Raw genomic sequence first — 14783 nt, forward strand, 5'->3', positions numbered from 1 at the left:
CTATCCTCTCGCGGAACGCGGCCGCCGCGCTACTGCGCGTAACCTGCGCGCCAATTTATAACGCTTTGTCACGCGCAGCACTCGCGGAAACACCCGCTCGCCGCGGCCGTTTCCCCCCCCCCCCACCGCTTTATTGGAAATGGGGAAAATTATCGTCGCGCCGCGCCCCTACGATTTCGCCGGGCTCCGTCGGGCCCCGTGTGCGGCCCACCGTTAGTTTATATAACACCCCATGCATCTCTCTAACGAGACACCTGTAGTAGTGGTAATAATAATAATCCGCGCTTGATAAGCGGCCGCCTCGTGAAAAATAGTGAAAGTCGCGGGTGATTTCTGCAATGCGGCGGCGCGAGCTAGCCGCAGCCAGTTATCACGTATGCGAGTTATAGCCGTGATAATTAGCGGTGATCGACGTTTAATTATTGGCCATTACTGGTCGTAAGCAACAATATTATGCGGTGATAATGAGAAATTGTTTATCCGCTCACTTGTTTTTCAACGCAAGACCGAGGGTGCTTTCCAGCAATGTGCACACAGGCGGCACTGTGAATCGCTTTATCTTCGTTCACGGAAAGAAAGGTGTAGCTAAAAACTGCAACTAAATTTCAGTTGTAAAATATGGACGGCTGTGGGGCAGCTAAACATTTTGCTGCTGCGCCTATTGTATTCAGGCGCGACAGCATACCGTTTGCTTTAGAAATGTCCAGTTACGGCAGCAAAATATCTTTAGCAACCCATAATTACCTTGCGGTAGCGAAAAAATGTTTTTTTTTCAGTGTTCTTTGCCATTGTTCAATCCGATCTCTCGTCCAACACGCATCTCTTAATACTTTTACCCGTGTTTAACAATTAACAGTGCAGCTTCAATTGACTTTGCACTCTTCAACCAAAGAGTGCAATCATTTTTTTTTACTAATATGTCAGCTTATTTATTTATTTATTCCATATTTATTCTTAACGTGTATTAATTCGTAATAAAGGACAGTGTAATGACTCGCTGGCTTGTACACAGCTTGCTAACGTAGCGATATTGGCCAAACGAACGATACGAGATCACTAACAATTGTGTGAATAGGTACACTGAAAAAAAATGTAATAGATTCAACCAGTCGTCTGTTAGAAAATGGACGAATTTGAATTCCTTTAGGATTTACCATGAAAGATATTTCATAACCAGAAGTTTGCTAGACTTCACTACAAATCTGGTAAATCCTAAAGGAATTCAGATTCGTCCATTTTCTAACAGACGACTGGTTGAATCTATCAGATTTTTTTTGGCAGTGTATAAATTTATGGTTTATCTTCATTATAATTACTTTTTTATATATAAAAATGTTTAGTGCTGAGTTGTATACGTTTGCAGATTACTTGAAAAGGGTCCAAGTCTGGGACCGAAACGTCGTATTTTTAAAATAAAAACACTGGCCAGTGTAGGTGGTTGAAGAATGGCATATCGTTGGTTTTAAACTACTGGCGATATTGAATCTATTTGTGAGTTCTTTGCCATTATTCAACAAGGATGAAAACGATTCTCCGTTTACATTGCGTCGATTTAAGTCTGTTCTATTGTAGCTGAATCGACTGCACCGGTTTACATAGAGAGTTCATCTTTCTCCCGGCACATTAGAAGCAAAAAGATAAACTCTGGACCAGTGCAGCTACAAAGAACCGACCCATTGTGTCTCTCGCTGGGAAGCACCCTGGGTTTCCTCGGGAGGAGCAAGATCGCCCGAACAATCGCGCGTGCGTGCGACGTCTTGTTCTCGACGGCACTTTTGCTACCGTCTCTACTTCGCCGAGCCTCGGTCTCGCGACAGGCGCAGCAGCAGCTCGTTCCGACGGCGGAGAGCGGCACTGCGCGCACCGAACGAGCGTGCCGACCGCAACTTCTGTTTTCCATCGGCTTTTTCTTACTTGGTCTTCGCGGCGAAACCTTAGAGCCGGGCGATTGGCCGTTTCCACGGCAAACCGCGCAATTACGTTGCACAATAATCTATCTTGCCAGTAGTCGCGCGCGGCGCGCGCTCGCGATCGTAAGGCCTCTCTGTCACGCCGCCGCGAGACTCCGGCGACGGTGGAACGAGAAAGAAGGAGCGAGAGAGGAGCGTTCTACGGTTTAATCGCTCGCATCGCGCGCGCGCGCGCGCGCGCTCTCGCGCAAGCCGCTCGTGCGTAATTGCCGCTATTTTTTTCCCCGCGGACGACCGACAATTCGCGATAAATCGCCGCGAGCGCTACGCTTGACTCGTAGGCGCGGCGATTATCCCACCGCTCGTAAATTGATTTATTTCGGGGATTGCGCGATGTGCAAACCGAGAGGCAAGCGTGCGTGAGTCCTTACTTTGTTCTCCAATTATCTATCGGGGGCGGGGGGGGGGGGGAGTTTTTTTTTATTACGTTGCTTTACCTAATAAACGTTGATAGCTCGCGCACGTAAGCGCGTCAATACAATATATTGATTTTCCTTTCGCGATGCGTATCGAAGAATTGGTTGCGGTTGGCAGCACGGCCAATCACGGGGAAATTTGCATTTTACGATTCATTCGTCATAAAGCGGAGTGCGTTGCGTCTTTTCTGCAATTTGCTTTCTAATCCGTATTCGTGCATTTTTGTATATTTCCGACCGCGGTGTCTTTCTTTTGTGCGGAGTGTTTTTATTACCACCGATAGTCGACCTCGTTTCCCCCTTTCTTTTTCGAATCCGGAGGGACTGACTCGCGTATCGTGACGACGCACTTTTCTTTGTGCGCAACAATGAGCGGTTTAATTTACATATACCTCCGTAATTTATTGCATTGTATCGAAAGAAAATCCCATTCTGAAACGTTAATTTAGAAGAACATTTCGCGGCTGTAATCTTGTCGCCTGTGTCCACGTTGCCAGAACTTGGACCAAGTGCAGCTATTCCATAAAAGCTGCAAGTTGATTGGCTACACATTTCTCGGACCGAATTCTAGCATCGTGAACTTGGAATTAAAAATGCACCGATAATTGACGTTTTTAATTCCGTATCCTATCTTATCGACACTGATCGAGTTCGCCAGCTTTAGGATCCCCTTAAGAGACACTTGTCGTATTTTCACGAAATAGCTTTCATACGAACATTTTCTATTTGCACACGAACGACGCGGGCAAAGCGAATCGTATTTCTCGAACGAGCGTTCTCTTCCGGACCGCGGGGCTGTAAAACGGCGTTAGCACGGTGATATCTCTGCGGCTGTTCATACGCGCGGAGGCTAACAACACGTCGAGAGAGAAAGTCTATCTCGTGTTCTCTCGGTTACTGTCGCAGGTGGCCGATCGGGGATCCTCGTACGCATTAGACATTAACGAACGTTGATCGCGTCCCTTCGCCCTTCGCGGGGCGACTCTCGCCCCCCGGTGTCGGTCGTCAACGTGCGATTCCACGGCGAGGAAGGGACACTATTAATTGACGAGCAGAACGCTCCCGTAGGCAGCGCTCTCGCGCCCTCCCACATAATTCTCCTTTAATGTGACGTTCTCGTCTACTCCTCTTACTTTCCGCCCTATCCGCATCCGAGATAATCTTTCCTCTCGCGCTTATACGCGCCAACGACGAATCGAATGTTTTCCCCGCGCGTGATTGCGAGGGTGTAAGAGAACATGTATTCTCTCCCTCCGTCTCTCTTCTTTCCGCGTGGGGTCGAACCGGCGACGCTGCCCAGATATTATGGTCATCCCATAAAAGCCCGCCGCCTCGACGATTGGGCTTTCCCCGGGCGTTTATTATTGCACGTCCGGTCGTGGCGAGTGGATTAAGACGAGACGGGGATCGGAAGTCGCGGGTCGAAGCTGAGATAAGGTCGACAGGGGGCGGGCGGAATGGAGAAACAAAGGGAAACCCTCCCGAGTTAATCGTCCTGCGGCAGGAGATCGTTCTTTCACGCGAGATATTACAAGAGCGTGCCGTCGAGATCTGCGATAATTTTCTCGGACTTCGGCTGGGTCATTGTAATGGATGTTTTATTACGTTCCTCGTATCGCTCTGGACTGAAAATTATTTCTCTATTTTAGCGAAAAAATGCATCGATTTCGGTGTAAATTTACTGGCATCAAATTGCACGGTTCAACGATCAAATCTACGATCAACTTTTCGTATAAAAGACTGGGTTTTTTTACAGATATTATCGCAAAATGAATTTACAAGGAAATTTGCACGAGCGTCTCGCATGAAGGACTTCGCGTGTCTTCTTTTTTTTTTTAACGCAGAATCCTCGCGGTCCGGCTAATACGCGGAATCATTATACCGGCCTTATCCGAAGGTACCGCGAGCTAATTGGGTAATAAGTATCGTTCATAAGTACGTCCTAACGGAATTCGTTTTTGCGCGCGAGCGATTTGTACGATTCCCGGCACGAAATCCCACGCGGCGATTTCACTAATACCAGTAGCCGTAGGCATCACTCGGCGCAACGGAATGGAAGTTAATTGGGTAATTAGTGTCATTAATAAGCAGGCTTTAATTGAAACCTTTTTTCCCCCCGGATCGCGAGTGGTCGGAGCGCGAGAAACGGTTTTCGTAAAGAAAACAGGGAGCCCGTTGTAGATTTTAGCGACGCGATATTTCCCCTCCTCGCGAACGCCACCGTCGTCGTCTCCGTGTAAATTCGTCCGGGATAAGGGGACTCGATAAAACGACCGCGTCGCGTTTTCCTCCTTTTTTTTTTCCTCTCCACCGAAGGCTTAGCCGCAAGAGAGTGCCGGATCGTCGGTAATTCCGTCCAATTAGGACATTCCCAATTAGGAACCTTAACCCCGCGCGTCGACCGTTGTTCCTTCCTGTACAATTCCCCGACTCCCCGGATCTGCTACCGGATCAAACGAGGAGAAACTTACGACGAGTCGTTTTCGCCAAATCTTTGCGAGAGAATCGCAGTTGCGTTTATCGGTTGGATATCTCTTTTCACAGAGACGTTTAACGGCATTGCGACCTAACCGTTAATACCATTGCATTTCATCTATTTAGTTTGCTTTTACGTGCTTTGTATGCGATTTCGATACATCTTTGCTTTATATATGTAATGGTTTATTATTTTTAAGACTAACACACACACACACACACACAGTGATCTGTATTTTAGCAATGTCTCACTTCGTTAAAATCGCGAACAAGAATGTCAAGCAATACTGAACGATCGATGTCGCTGTTTATTGTTGCAGTCCGATATCGAGAAATCGCCACTACCGATGATCGGTCCAGGCCTGTCCAACGGTCGCAACAGCAACTCGTCGTCCACCGACAGTCTGCTATCGCTGTTGATTCCGACGCCGCTGCGAGAGACCCTTTGGGCAACGGTAGCTCTATACCTTGGCTGGAGACTCGTCTCCCGCCTACGATAGACGCGCCGGTCTCGCCCAACCGTTCTGGATGATCCTGTGGGCTCGATCGACGATCGCGCCGATAACTGGAACGACATTGGGGGCCACTAACTAAGATGGAATGGACGGCTAGCAACTCCTTTCCTTGTCCGCGATCGCGGACGTCCTGTGTGGAATCCTCTCTAGACGGATCGTCTCGAGAGAAGGAGGAGGAAGAGGAGGCAGTCCACATGGCGCATACTCCGGATCTCTCTATGTGATCGGATAATGGATTTAATCGAGGTAGAGCGCGTTGGAAAGACGAGCCGTTATCTTGTTTCAACATCCACTCCGATAATACAATTATAATTTTATATTGTCCGTCTTTGTATTTCGCGTCTGCGTTGCGCGGCTACGCGAGAATGCGCTTGATCGACTTTGAACGGTTCCTGAGGGACCATGCGACTGCATATAATATATTGATATATTTGATCACGATGATGAAAGTAGTGATAATTATTTGCTTCTGCGGCGTGCTTCTAATTCCTTTATGATTTATGACTTGGATCAATTTATTAATTTGATGATCGGTAATCGATGATTAATCGACGATAATTGATTTATCTCATAGTTGATAATTGATAATGATGATAATGGATTGATTTTATAAGAATTTTTATATTGACAATTGTGATAATTGAAAAATGATAATAATGATTGAGTTGACGAGTTGCTCTCTACTAAATGTATTCGTCCCTCCCCAGGGACGAACGGGTAAAAAAATTTATATAAAAAGGACTTTAATTGGAAACCTGAGTACGAGATTCCAAAAAAAAAGTTCTTAATTATTGTCTATTGATTAATAATCGATGTCGACCGGAGAATCGATCCTATCTATTAACTTGATTGCTATCTGTCGAGAATTGCGTGTTGTCGATAAATTGTGACTGTGATTGCCGCGGGTGACGAGGCGAAGGGTTAGCAACGGCGGAACAGCGACGTCGAAGTACAAGTGCATTCTCGCGCGATGCAGGAGCTATTTTCGTACGTAGCGCTATTCGTTCGTGCCGATAGTTCGCCCTGCGAGTTCGTAGGCGAAGGTCGAAGGACGGGATTTTAAGAGGCGGGGCGGGAAGTGGGAAAGATAACCCGGGCCAGAGTAATCGAATTGCGTATTATGTGGCGATCGGACCCGAGACACGAGGAGGGAGGTATTAAGGGTGACGGGGGAAACTAAGGACGAGATCCAAAGAGGATTAAACCCAATAATCAAATGATGATCTCATTACGGATAAATAAAGAGAATTAAATAAAGTAGTGTGATTATATGGGAGCGAGAGAGAGGGCGGACCATACGCCCCCCAATTCTCTCTGTCTTCTCTTCGCGCGTCCGTCCCTCTCTTGATCTCGCCAAGGTAGAAAGACTACTTTTCGGTATGTGGCTTGTAGATAACGCGGTTCCCCGACCGGTAGCGGTCGACGGAGCGATTCTTGTCCAAGATTTTTTAACGACGCCGCGCCACGACGACGTTTCGCGAGGCTTGGCACCTATATATTTCCTCCGTACGAGACAACGAACATTTCTTTAATACGTTTGACAATATCAAGAGCCTAACGACGGACCTGTTTCATCTGAATTACAATCAATCGACGGTTATTTACAATCGATCGGCCTCGCCAGACGTCTACGGCACGTGAGCGGAATATATGTATATAAAGAGACGTCGAGAGGGATAGCGACGATTCCAAAAATGTTAAGAGGATAGGGGACGAGCGAGGACGTAAGATGGAGACAGGGGAGCAAACTTGTATATGCATAGAGGATTTATCTAAAGTAATAAAAACTCAGTAATAAGTCGATGTTATAATAATTAAAGTAGATAATCGATAGGCCGAGGATCGCAGCATCTTGATTGGCTAGCTGCGACTCCCGTGGACAGTTTTCAAATGATCTCCGGTAGCTTAGCTATTAGTAGGCGTCCTCGTGACAGGCGAGACACGCCTTTCATGGCACATCGGAAGGAACATCTCCTTCTTTCCCCTGTGCCCTTTCTAACTTGTGTCTATCCTTCTCTTTCCTTCTTTCCCGTTTCCGTCTTCTTTCTTCTATCGACCAAAAACTGTCTATCGATTCTCCCGCTCTAACTCACCTATCCTCAATCTTCTACGCGATCCCCTCCGTTTCACTTCCCTGCTTCGCAATTCCATGTTTATCGACGACAGTTCTTCTGACTGTTCTGTTGTGTACGCGACGTAACGTAATCTCTGATCTCGAACTTAGCGTGTATTGGTAAGAATCGTGTGTTGTGTTCGCTCGACGATCCAGAGTCTCAATTTTCACGGGCGAGCGGACTCGGGCCTTCTCGTCTCGCGATTTCTCTTAGGGTTCTAGGTAGGAAACGGCGTAAGGGCTAGCCTAACGAGTGAGGGCGTAGAAGAACAATATCCCTGGGCTTTCTCGTTCGGTTTTAAACTATCGAGACCAAAACTATCGAGGCTGCTGTACAGTCGTCCCTGTGGGCCGCGCTTTCTCTTCTCCCCGAGTGCAAGTCTATTGCGTTTTCCTTTGTCTCCCTATTGATAGGATGATCGTGACGTTATTCCGTCGAAGTATTCCAGTGTGTAGGTCTATAGTATTTATTTGTAGGCGATACCGTTTTTCTACCGTCTAATAGGGCCGCGTTTTGAGATAAATATATACGCGCGGGCGGAATACATATATATTATTGCCATTTCGAGATAAGCAAATCCTCGCCAGACGCTTCCAAACGGGAGCGGCTTTGTGGAAAGTCAATAATGTCGGTGTCCGTAACACGTTGTCTCTAAAGACGAAAAAATAGTTAGCACTGTTGAGACAAAGGTATTTAAGGGAATACGAGTATTTCGTACGCGCTGTAAGGAGGGCGTTTTATACACGGCGAGAAAGCCAACGCGTTGTTCTAATCTCAATGTACGCGCGGATTGTAAAATCTTTGTATTTTCACATCGTATAAAGCTTTATTCTGTCGTGTTTTCGCGAGCCATTTCTCATCGTCAGGAACCTCAGATCCAATTCCGCGGAGCGCGGATTACCGTTCAATCTACCGCATACATAGGGATTATTATCAAACAATACGTACATCATTCGATCAAATTGAATTACCACCTGAAAAGCACTTAGTGAATTTATTCGTAATTTTAATACGTAATAAATAATTGATTGCATTTTTTAATTTGTCAACTAAACGTCTGCTAAAAGCGACTAAAATATCTAATAGGTATTAATTCACAAAATTTTTTATTTAACTCTTTTTTACGGACTTCTTGTTTAATTGGATTGTAGTTGCAATTTTACAAACACGGAAAAATTAGAAAAATTTTCAGACTGGTTGCGAGAAAACCGAATAATTTTTTGTACAAAAATCTAAAACTACGGTTCTTTAAAATTACAAACGGTTTAATTTAAAGAACAAATCAATCAAATCCTTAGAAAATACATAGGAAATCGATATTCGATTGTGTGAATTTTGCGAAGCTGGCCGAGCGCTGCTCATCTCACAAAATATTATATAAGTTGCTGTTTTCATATATTAAATGAAAAGAGGGGAATGACATAATTTGAGAAAATATTTACAAAAGAAAAGTATTAAAAAATCATTAGAAGAAATGGAGGAGGAAGAGAAGAATGAAGAGCAGAATTTAAAAAAAGTAACTTATATTATGAAAAAAGAGAATTTTGAAAATTAGAAAGAAAAAAGAAAAAGATGAGAAATAAGTAATTTTATAAAATTTTAGTACTTTTAAAAAATTTCAGTATTAGAAGACGGATGGGAAGAAAGTTTATGTGAAGCGGCAGAAAGGATTCATTGTTATTGATCTAAAATCTAATCTGATTCATGCTTCGCGCGGGCTCAAAAGCTAGTATCTAATAGGTATTAATTCACAAAATTTTTTTATTTAACCCTTTTTTACGGACTTCTTGCTTAATTGGATTGTAGTTGCAGTTTTACAAATTCCTTGCTGATTCGTTCGAAACTATTGCCTCCTGCAACGGCGATTAATATTTGCGCCAATGACCGAACGTCAGAGGCTGTCAAAATTTAGCAAATGTCGCGAAAAGTTTATCTGGATTCAACGGTAATTCGCTTCCCGCAGCCAGTAAAATTTCCAATCTTCGATCGGGTTTCCTCTGTGCAGCTTGCTCCTTTCACGGAGAGAGCACGCAAAGGTACAAGATTATCATGTATACATATTTGATATAGCTAGTATTCGTCGTTGTATCGCGGGAGCCGAGCCACGAGCTTGAGAGGGCAACTCTTTCTCGGTGGAGGTTGTTGCATTGCATTCCGACCAAAGGGAAAATTCCCGTTTTCCTGCAGCGCGGTGAAACGAGACGCGAGACGGCCTAAAAAAGGTCGCGGCCATTTAATCCTTTTACTTCGTAGATAGGGAAAGGCAGAGCGAATTCGCGAGCCCCCGCCATTTGTGGCCCGGGGGCGGATATATACACACAATATATATACATATGTGTGTGTGCGTGCGTGTGTATCTCTGTGTGTGTGCGCGCGCGCGTGTGTATGTGTGTCGGAGGAAAATTGAAAGTGAGAAAACACGGCGCATGTACATAGTCGCTTCTCCTCGGGGCCGTAAACGCAGTAATGACCTACGGTTTCTTTCCCGGTACATTTCTTCTTTTTTTTACCTATTTTTGTTCGTTTTCTAGAATTAATTGCTCTGTAGAAGCACTTAGGTAGTAGTCAGCCATACTGAGAGTATAGTAATGATATATGGATAAACGTATATAAAAGTATAGGTATATATAATGGAAGACATATATGTATATATATATATATAAAATATATATATTTTAAATGGCATAGTTGGGGATATTACTGTTTCGGGAGATAACCTGATCAAGAGAATTGTATATTTCGAAGGGGCGCGAGCCCGGAGAAAGTATGACGGGGGGGGGGAGGTGGTGTTAAGGGTATGTGGAGACGATGGTTCTTCGGTGGTTGATGGGGGGGGGGGGTGTTGACGGACGTAGGTCGAAGGTGGGAAATAAGCTGTAACTGTGACTATGCGGATCGTGGGGGGCAGGCTGTTGATACGCTCACTCGAGAGCTTAACACGGGGATTAATTTAGGCACACTTTCGCACACGACGTAGGAAAACACGAGAATAGCGGTCTTCTCGAGGATCTTCTTGCGTTCAAGGGGACAAGTCTGCGGCACGCGTTCGCAATTCGCGATACGTTCGAGCGTGAAGTCTAAACGAAAAAATAAAAAAAGTGAAAGAAAGGACCAGCGGTAGATGCAGCCCGCCCATCCGAGATCCCCGCGCGTCAAAGCGTCACTGTGATCTCGTAATTATTAATGAAATATCCGATTATTATAAAGAATAATCACTACTATGATATATCCTTTTCCCCCCTTTCCGTGAACAAGAAAAAAAAACTTTCGGAGACACGATCTAACGTATTTTCGCGACTATAACTGTGGTTGCACCTCTCTCTTTGCATTTCTTTCTTTTTCCCACCTTGTTCTGGTTTTTTGTTCTTCATTTTTTTTTCTCTTCAGTTTTATAGTACGCGTTTGCGCGCGCGTTAGTTTGTAAAAGTAACGTTATAAGTACATCTTAATGAATCTTTCATATGATCTCCCGGAGGTATCGATTGTTAGGCGAATTCAGCGGCCGACGCCGTTCGTTTCCGCCCGTCCGCGTGCAAGAAACCTATTTCTCTCTCATACATCTCGTTCCCGAGTTTTCTCCTCTCTCTCAACACGATTCGTCAAAACGAACGGCATCGGCGCTCGATTGGCCGTACCTCAGTTAGTTAAAGATAGAGTTAAGCGGTTAAAGAGAGATAAACATTATATTCCGACGCGAGGGAAGACGAGGGATAACGACGTTGTTGTAGCGATCTTGTTCGAATAGCTAGGTTTATAACAACGAAAACTTCATCGCTGCGTTCGCACTCAGTAATCACCTATATAACACGATCACAGATTATTATTCTTACTGATTATTATTATTTCTATTATTATACTCGTCGCAAAACGTATAAAAGCGAAGTCTCAAACTCCCCGGCGCTGTAAAGAGATAATCGACTAGTCTTATCGGACCAACCATTGAGATTCGTGTATTTTTGTTTAACGCATATTTTCTAAGATCGAGATTTTCCCCTCTACATACATACATATAAATATATATATATATACATATAAACATATATATTTACAAATATATATATTTTTTTTGTTTTAAATAATTGATTGACCCCCCCTTCCTCCCGCGATTCTCTCACCTCTTCTGTAAACGTGATCCCGAAGTACCGAGTTCGAAAGCATCGGGGGCGAGGGTTCTCTCGGGTTCGCTCGCTGTGATGGCAGGTCCTTTGACAGGACTGCCCCTGCAGGATATTGCCCAGCGCGAGACGGAGAGACGGTCGCGTCTGACGCACTTGTCTCCACAAAACGTCATCTCTAACAGTAATGAACTATTGTAGTAATGCGCGGGAAGACATTTTGATGCTTTGCAGCAGCATTTAAACCGGGGCGGGACTTTGCCACGATCGATCGCGATCTTTCCCCTCCGATCGGCGGCTCTTCTCGCGCTCTCGCGGCGAGTGCGCGGGCCCCGGTTCAAATGAAAATGCATGTATCGAAGCGAGGACTCGCTGTACGCATAATTACATGCGTGCATACACGCGTATACATATACAGTTACACGATACACGTAACATACATGGACATACACTTGCCCTTAGTACTATTATAATCGTCTAAGACCTTATGAGAAATTTTATTTGCTCAGACTGTATATGTTTGCCATAAATTGACTGTTGTACGTTCTTCGGATGTGTAGTAGTACTCGTGTTTAGAAGTAAGGGAATTATTCGCGATTATTCTGTCGCTCCAGCCACAGTCAGGTGCCAACCGTCGCTCACGGTTTTGTTCTCCTTAGCGGAGTACGCTGGGACACGCAGCAGTGGCCCACGGCTCCGAGATTGATAGATCGATCGTTTGACGCGTGCCACTTGGAAAACCCCGCTTTTCTACGGGCCTTCCGGGGTGACTCGTTCGAAATGTGTGTCGCTAATTTAATCTTGTCCGCCGATCCTTTAACTCGCACGATCGCGCCGTTCCTTACGTTTCGCATGTTATAATTTTTATATTTTGAGCTCTCAAATATACAAACATGACACAAATATCCGTTTATTCTTGGCGAATTCTTTAATTGTCAACTTTTTCACTACTCATTGCTGAGGGAAATCTCTTTCTTGGAAAATATTCCAATAAGTGTTAATTAATATTCTGCGTTTTACACATATTTATGTACGGTATCCGATGCCAAATTTGCTCCCGACATTTTGCGGCGTGTACTATTCGTCATTTTGTGAAAAGTCAAGTCGGATCGAAGCGAGTAGCGAGCGAGTCACACTCGGCGGGCCACCTTTGCCTATCCCTTCGCTATGTAATCTTTCGTATTCCACTTAAACTAGCAAGAAGTTCGTAAACTCCGAATGCCTACAAAATACGTTACCTGTAGCCAAATGTCCCGTGGACCATATAGACCGCCGCGATCTATTCGTTATTTGCGAGAAGAAAAAAAGAAGACGACAGACGGAAAGAAAGAGAGAGAGAGAAAGCGAAGAAACTTGGATCGACCGAGCGTGCGTGAGATCGTATGACAGGGGAATAACGAGAGAAAGAGAGCGAGAGTGAGAGAGAAAAACAGAATAACTCTTGATAACAAAAAGAAGAAATTTTAACCGTTAGAATTTCTACCAGGACGAGCGTTATGGGGGTCTCTCAAGTCGTATGTAAAGCTCGCAGCTGCCTTGTGATAGAGTCTGGACTGCAAATAATTCTGACAGAACAATCGTAATCAGACCGTAAAGACTGTCAAAGAAATATACGATCTTTGTGCGTGCACACGCACAGGGATGAGAGGAAAAAAAAACATAAATGTAACGGTAAAGACAATACATCTCGTCGATCAATTTTCGTCCAGCTGACCAATCCAAAGAAGCGACCAAATAAATGAGGAGGGAAATGATGCGAGCGCTTGCACGACGCTTGAGGTGCTGTCCTTTTTCTTTTCGTTTTTTTTTTTCTATCGATACTTCGCGATATATTGATGCTATACGCGTGTCCGTATATTTTTCTTTTGTTTTTTTTAATTATTTTTAGATATATATGTATATGTATATCTTTCGTTTTGCTTCGAATATCCCGATGCGAGTGATTGGACGGAAGATGTACGGCGGTCACGTGATATATATTATACAAATATATGGTATTATGTAATAATCTCCCCTCCTTAGTGCAGATGTAAGCGAAAGAGAGCAGAATACTGTTGATTTGTTTTGTTTTAGTTTTTTTTGTCTCCTCTATTAATCCCGATCGTGCTGATTCTTTCATAACGATCCACTTCTCCCCTCTTCGTCACTCTTCACGTCTTCTCCCGACTTTACCTCCTCTCTTCTTTCGTTTCTCCTCGCCTCCAATTAAATTTCGGCTTAAGACGCGGGGCTTGGGTCGGGGCTTGCTCTCGCGGAGCAGCCCGGGAGTGTTCTCAAGGCGTAGAGAAGAGCCCAGAACGCCCGAGTTCCTCCTCGTATCTGCCTGGCCTCTTCGAGCGGGGACTGCCGTAACAATCTACGCAGTATACTGAGAACATTCGTTCGTCCCTTTCTATTTTTCGTTTCTCTCTTTTTTTTTTGTTCTCGTCGTTTCCCCCCTCTTGTCTCTTCTCCTCTCTTCACGCCCTCCTCTTCTCTTTCGCGCTATATCGATGTTTTTAATTTTAAACGAATGTACGGTCGCGCGATCGCTGGTACACACGCCTCGGCTTCTCTCGTGAAACCGAGGGACGCTCCCGATTGTCACGCACGAGTTCAAAAGCGAACGCGATGAAAGTGATACGCGTAGCGGGGAGCCGATGCGTGGCCGGCGTGCGGATCTAATCATACGATGCTGTGCTATCATAAGTCATTACATATACCATATGTTATCGATTACTTTTGATTTTAGTTTATGACAATTTTTCGTGTTATTAATTTTATTGAGTATGATTTTAAGTACTATGTGCGAACGTCTATCATTATTATCTATTATCTATTGATAGATTATTATTATTATTATTACAATACCGGATTTATTATTATATTATTATTATTAATATTATATTAATATTAATATCTCATCATTATTACGATTATTATTATCATTGTAATCTTAATATTTTGTAAACATTACCACTCCCCATGGTCGATTATTTTTACGAATCGCTCTCGCGTCCGATGCCCGACCGCCGGTCGATGGAGCGCCTTGGAAGCCGCCGCATCAACGTGCTCGACTTACTCGACTACACTTTTGTTCTTCTCTCCCTTTCGCGCTCGTTTCTCTCGTGACACGGCGCCTTCGAGGCGCGACGTCGACCATTGGGAGTTCGCAAAGGGACGGGGACATCTCTCCGCT

The 14783-nt window shown here is 44.5% G+C and overlaps 1 protein-coding gene across 5 annotated transcripts in view; it reads left to right on the plus strand.

Moving 5' to 3' along the window:
• The window catches only part of LOC105566677, a 401439-nt gene extending 392528 nt beyond the window's left edge, over positions 1 to 8911 (plus strand). For all 5 annotated transcript variants that reach the window (XM_012020872.1, XM_012020874.1, XM_012020873.1 and 2 more), the window contains one exon: positions 5182 to 8911. In XM_012020872.1, the coding sequence (XP_011876262.1) occupies positions 5182 to 5361 (180 nt within the window). In that variant the 3' untranslated portion in view covers positions 5362 to 8911. The remainder of the gene's footprint in view (positions 1 to 5181) is intronic.
• The last annotated feature ends 5872 nt before the right edge of the window (positions 8912 to 14783 follow it).

This window comes from Vollenhovia emeryi, unplaced genomic scaffold (genome assembly GCF_000949405.1).
Source record: "Vollenhovia emeryi isolate VEMERY1.0 unplaced genomic scaffold, V.emery_V1.0 DF939143.1, whole genome shotgun sequence".
Taxonomy (NCBI): Eukaryota; Metazoa; Arthropoda; class Insecta; order Hymenoptera; family Formicidae; genus Vollenhovia; species Vollenhovia emeryi.